The 6,000-nt window shown below is 42.7% G+C and overlaps 1 protein-coding gene across 1 annotated transcript; it reads right to left on the reverse strand.

Moving 5' to 3' along the window:
* Nucleotides 1-3,073: 3,073 nt before the first annotated feature.
* utp11 (UTP11 small subunit processome component) lies at nt 3,074-6,000 on the reverse strand. The gene is made up of 8 exons (XM_008291893.1): nt 5,825-6,000; nt 5,588-5,649; nt 5,394-5,496; nt 5,168-5,287; nt 3,942-4,035; nt 3,668-3,795; nt 3,448-3,558; nt 3,074-3,349 (listed from the first exon to the last, which is right to left on the reverse strand). Exons 1-8 carry the CDS (start codon nt 5,882-5,884, stop codon nt 3,266-3,268), a joined length of 762 nt encoding a protein of 253 aa, XP_008290115.1. The 5' UTR covers nt 5,885-6,000; the 3' UTR covers nt 3,074-3,265.

Here is a 6,000-nt window from a genome sequence, read left to right on the forward strand (position 1 = left end):
TAACCAATTGCAAAAAGTGCCTTTTTAAAGATTTTCTCCCCCGTGATGTGTCTGATAATTAAACAAAGATCTGTTGTATCGTGCACTCTCTTAACCAGGCTACACTTTCACTCTCAGGCAGTTACTATATATCAGGGTCAATGTCATAGCCTGCAGCTGTGTGACTACCACACAGTAAGCCACTTCCAGCCCCCCCCTTAATTCCAAAAATGACTGTTCGTTAACAAACCTCAAGGGTCATTAACTTTAGAGATGGCTTATGTGTAGGGGGGGGCGGCAGGATGGCCTGTGCAAGTAGTCAAATGAATTACGAGGTTTTTGACAATAGAGGAATGCATGTCTATATCTTTAAAATCAGAAGGTCACCCACTGCCCACCCCAGAGTCTTGCCAAAGCACCCCGGCGTAAGAGTCCCATTGCTGGGGGGGGTGAATGAAAGGAGAGCTTGAGGAGGAACAGTGGCTTGTCTGTGCTTGGGTCGCATAGTCAGATAGGGGTCCCGGAACTGCGCACACAGTGTTTTGACCCCTGGGCTCTCCTCGACGACCTCCACCCCCTCCGCTTATGGACAGTGGGCCTCCGGGGTCCCAGTCCACGCACGCTCTCTGAGCAGAGTGACGCAGTAACAGAGGGCAGGGAGGGTGAGAGGAAGGCGTAAGTAAGGAGGGAAGGAGGGAGGGAGGGAGAGCTGGCTCAGGATGTCACTGTCACTATGCACTGGGTACAACACTATTCTGGCATGAATGGTCAAACGCTGAAATTCCACTCAAGGGCCTCGTGTGACTTGAAGTGACACCCATCCATGCATACAACACATGTACACATACCAATGTGCTGATAAAGATCTAAATCAGCTTCTCCACTGATAGAATAATTTGTGGGTTTTTGTAAAGCGGGGAGCTTTGTATTGGGTTTTAAATGAGAGGAGCTAAGCCAAATGGACACCCAGTGTCACTCCTTCTCAGTTTTGGCCCGTCCTGAGCTGTTGGCTCACCTTTGCTCTGGTCAGCAGTGTTTGGGCCAAGGCCTCCGCTCGCTCTCCTGCATCCCCTCCACCTCTCGCTATATGCCTGGTGACACATCCGACTGTCTCCCTCTTCTCCTCCGGTGTCTCCCAGGAGAGGCTGATGGATGGGCCCTGTTTATGAAGCTGCTGCCACCACAATGATCAATCAAGCCCGGGTCACTGTGATCTGCTGCCTGGCGCCAGTCCTTCAGTCTATTTCACACTATAAGCTGAAGGAAGTGAGCACACATACACTACAGGAGCTCTTGCCACATGCACACAGATGACCACATAGAAGTTGATGGAGAAAGATGAAACAATGAAAACCAAGAAAGCACTACATTCTGCTGATAATATGAAATACGGTGCTTCAGTGTGTCACAGAGACCCAAAAAATCTTCACTCAACCAACTTCAATTGTCCAGACAGGAAGTGGACAGCAAGGGGGATCAACAGAAGAGTTGAGAAAGAGCACAACGATGCATCAGAGCTTGTTGTTGCTCCACTTTGCCATCCAGGCAAACCAGGTCCGGCACACATTTTCCTGAAACGTCTAATTAGCCAAACACCATAACCCTGTGGGAATGTGAGGAAGACATGAGAAGTGACAGCCCTTATTTTATTTTTTTTTTACAGTGTACACTTTGAGCTGTCACAGTAAGAGAAGCACAGGTGTAAATAATAAAATTAACAATAGCTGAATTCCATTTAGCTGCTTCAGTTTCTCGGTTGTGGTGTTGTTGGCTCGCTGTCGTGCCTTAATGGGAAAGCAATCATTAATGTTTGTAATGCTTTTTAGTACGATGACAAGTCAAAGTGTCTCCTGTAAAAATACACTATCACCATATTTTTAACTTGATTCGGTTAATAAATAAATTTGGACGCCTGATGACAGTCGAAGGCAGCTTTTCATCGAGATAACTCCCTAAATAGGAATAAACTGTCGAAACTGATATAGCTGTAACAATTTGTCTCTCAAGGGAGCCTTTTAACAGAGGTGTCATTGCATAAGCACAGCTGCAGCTAATAAAATTAATAATGGGTAATTTTGATTAAAGTGAGCTAATGAGCAAGCATTGACAATAATGTTATTGTTATCAATGCTTGCAAACTGACACCTAAATCATATTTAATTTTATTAGCTGCAGCTGTGTCTGCCCTGCTGTGACACGTGAAAAGGGTTTGTCAGAGGCGTGCTGCAACAAAGACGTGTCCTTCACAGGTTGTGAAGGCCCAGCTGAACCTGTGCCTTCACAACACACACAGTCCAGGTGTGATTCCTGGCTTCAAAGCATGGATGACTACCTACCAATGCACCAGGTTAATGGAAAGAATACATACATGCAACATCACTTTTTGTGATATGGTGTCATAGCTGCTAATACTGTTTACACCCCGCAGTGATTTCCATTGGTTTACATGTCAAGTAGCAGTGACTTAATGAAAATACCTGATCAATAGGACATGGACATTTATTATTATTTCCTGAGTTTACAAGGTGCAGAGGAAAACGTAAACACAGCATTAACTCAACTCATGGAATTCCTTATGGATTACAGAGGGCGACTAAAGTTGTTTTATTTTTAAATCAGAGGAATGTATTTCTTGGTTGCCTCTGAGACAGCTTTGAAATGGAGCATTTCTTTCCTGACAGGTTAAAAATGCAGATGAAGGGTCTAACGCCACACATGGCCTCCTACTCAATCAGACTTAATGGTGATTTGACTCTAAAGTCCAAACGGAGGGTCTTACTTGGAACCGCTGCGATCCAGCTCAGTCTACTCCCTGCGATCTACGTTCCAGTATCTTAGGAAGGCATCAACGTTTTTCCTGGTGTCATAAAGTACACTAATGCCCCCTAGTGGTGGTACAGGGGCACGAAAACATACTGCCACACTTCTAATGGCTCAACTGACCAGAGCACATACCACATTCTTGCTTCAAATTCAGCCTGAGGCTTTTCATGAATCATCCCCTTCTCCCACTCGCCACTGGTAAAAAAAAACAACAACTTAAAATTCAAATTTAAAATTTTAACTACTGTTCCAGAAAGTTGTCAACCACAAGTTATCTCCAAGTCAGGATTTATTTGAAAGAAATTGCATGTCTATGATAAATATGTACAAATCTGCAGCAATGAAGAGAGAAAAAAATATGATCAAGTGTCTCTGTTGTGATCAAAGGTGTGTAGATCCATAGGGCCGAAGTCCAAAATGTCTGTGTTACATCCCAAAAGTGATATTTTCCCCCACTTCCTTCTCAGCGTTTCCTCTTGGTCTCAAATTTGTAGATAGCCGCAGCATTGGGTGTTTCCTTTTTTACCTTCACTTTCTTAGTTTTATCCTAGAGCATTAGGAAAACATAAAAGCACTGCAATAAAGACAGCCATAACACACACTTGATGCCAACATTCAGTTTGTGTTTATGATCCATCTCCTTACCTGGAGGTCCTTGCGGGTCTGGATTTTCTGGCTGATGACAAACATTTTCTTTTCTCTGTCAATCCTCTGGGAAAGGATCTTATACTGATGATTCCTTTGCTTGGCCAGTTTCTGCACGTACAGCAAAAAAAAGACAAAATAAAAGAACACATTTGTCAGTAAAGATTACAATATTACAACTAAAAAATGTGTGCAATTTACAGTCATTACAATCAAAGACCTTCATAATGCCAGGCTTTATTCCTTGGACGCGTTTCGTCTCCAGGGTTTGCAGAGTTGGTCTGTTGTACACTCTATCCACCAGCTCTGGAGCCGTGTTGAGGTGGCTTGCCAGGTCAAATGAACGCACTGAAGGCACAAAGGAAGTTAATCTCAAATGTTCCAGTAACCTCAATATCATGGCAAACCAAGACTAAAAAAGGATAGCATCTATGCACAACAAACCAATCAAAGTACTCACTACTATGAATCATCTACCAGACATTTATATTTACCTTCTTTTTTAGAATCCACAAAAAATGTGTGGTTGTTTTTTGGCTTGCTGTCTGCATCCAGAAGGTGGAGCTCTCCTTTCAGCCTCTCGATTTTCTGAAAGACGATTACAGAAGGAACCAACATGAGCATCTTCACTTGTGGAGGTTTTCTGTATGCCCATGCTGCTGCCACTACACTTAAAGTCTCTCTTTGTTCATTGATTTTATGCCTCAAGAGTCATCTCTGTGTGTCAAAGTTACATATACTTCTAGCAATGAAAATAATCCCTTCCTGCATTAAAATGGCCTAAATTTAATGGTACACCGTTGCTTCCTTTAGATTGTGCAGATCTATTTAGTCCCCACCTTTACTGTCATACATCCTTTACCACTCAAGCACACCAGCTCACCTGTGACTCTGCTCAAACACCGTTAAAGCACTCTGCAATATTGGAGTAGTTGAGCCATATATGTTGGAACCAGAACCCAGTTCAGAAGGATAATGATACAAACAGCCCCACTATGCAAGCTGAGGCAATCGGCTCCTTATGTTTGTACGTATGAAACAGAAAAGTCTACAACTGTGGTTGTGAGATTGTCATCAGCACATTATACTTTCAAGGAAGAAATTTTCATGCAATGCTGTTTATGTTTTCTAGCATATATATATATATATTTTTTTTAAATCCCCAGAGGTGGTCTACTGGGCACATATAGCACAGTGCAATTTGATTTGTCACAGAAAAAAACATTGAGTCCTGTGAAAAAGTCAGATGATCATGACTGGCATCTGAAAAGCTTTTGCACCTGCATCTTCAGCTTTAAAGCCTTGCTACTGCAGCTTCTGAGACATTTAAAATCTTAAGCTAAGTTCAAAGCCAGTGACGCCACATCACAGCCTTTACTCCCATATACTACTTGTTCAATGAGCAGCAACACAACTCTAAAGATTCTCTGAACTCCAAAACCTGTCGGTGAGTTTGAATGCAATGTTATCGCAAAGACATGTTGTTGTCAGAGTTTTTAATGTAAAAGCTTTTGACTTAATCTAAGCTTAAAATTGTGACATTTTCTAAAAAAAACCCCACGCTGCACGAAGAGAACATGCAAACTCCACACAGAAAGATCTTAGTGCCCTCACTGGGAAGCGAACCGGTGACCTTCTAGCTGTGAGGCAATGATGCTAACCACCGATCCACCTTGTCTGAATGCATTATCACGATTTATTATGGTAAAACTAAACATACCTTAGCCTCTGCAACTCTTTTCATCTCCACATATTTGATATCCTGCGTCCTCATCACCTTCTTCTGCTCCTCCGTTACCTCCACCTCCTCATCCTGCTTTTTCATTACATGAACTCCATCCTGTCAACAAGCACAAAACAAAACAGTGAGATGCTCAGGCGAGAACCACACATGTCTGAAACTATAAGGTGAGGTAATGTTTCTCTGGTAGTGATGCTGATCTTACCTGCAGCTGAGAGTTGATCATTTTATGGTAAAACTCATCCGGGTTCTTCTCCAGAGCTTTCTTCCGCAGAGCAGCAATGGTGTTCTGCTTCTTGTGATAGTCACTATGATTAACAGAATTAAAACGTTAAACATGCATCCCTCAGCCACGTTTGACAATAATGGTTTTAATTAAAAATTAAAGCATGAACTTACTCTGCGCGGAGTTTGTAGTCTTTCTTCTTCTCCAGCAATCCCAAATGTTTTCTGAAGCCAGGCTGCTCGAACAAAACAGTAAAGACACATTCAGTATTTGTATTTTTTGCTTCACATGCCACAAAACACGACCACACACTTCTAAGTTTGCTTGCAACCAGTTGTTATCTTTTAGCTGCCATGGTTAGGCTAGCTAGTTAGCTAGCATGCTAGCCAACAAACCAGTGAAACGCTCACCTGAGATCTTTCATGGTGGTTTTTCTGTCGGGATTTCAGCGCTTTCCTGAACGAAGACATGGTTGAAAAATGTTCCCAAGCTTTGTTACGCAAAAAAACGAGACTTTAAAGGAGCTTTTCTAACACATACACACAGTACAGCCTGTCTGCAGCCTCCTGGTGCTTCCCTGGAGCTG

Source organism: Stegastes partitus, unplaced genomic scaffold, assembly GCF_000690725.1.
Source record: "Stegastes partitus isolate 25-593 unplaced genomic scaffold, Stegastes_partitus-1.0.2 Scaffold768, whole genome shotgun sequence".
Classification (NCBI taxonomy): domain Eukaryota; kingdom Metazoa; phylum Chordata; class Actinopteri; family Pomacentridae; genus Stegastes; species Stegastes partitus.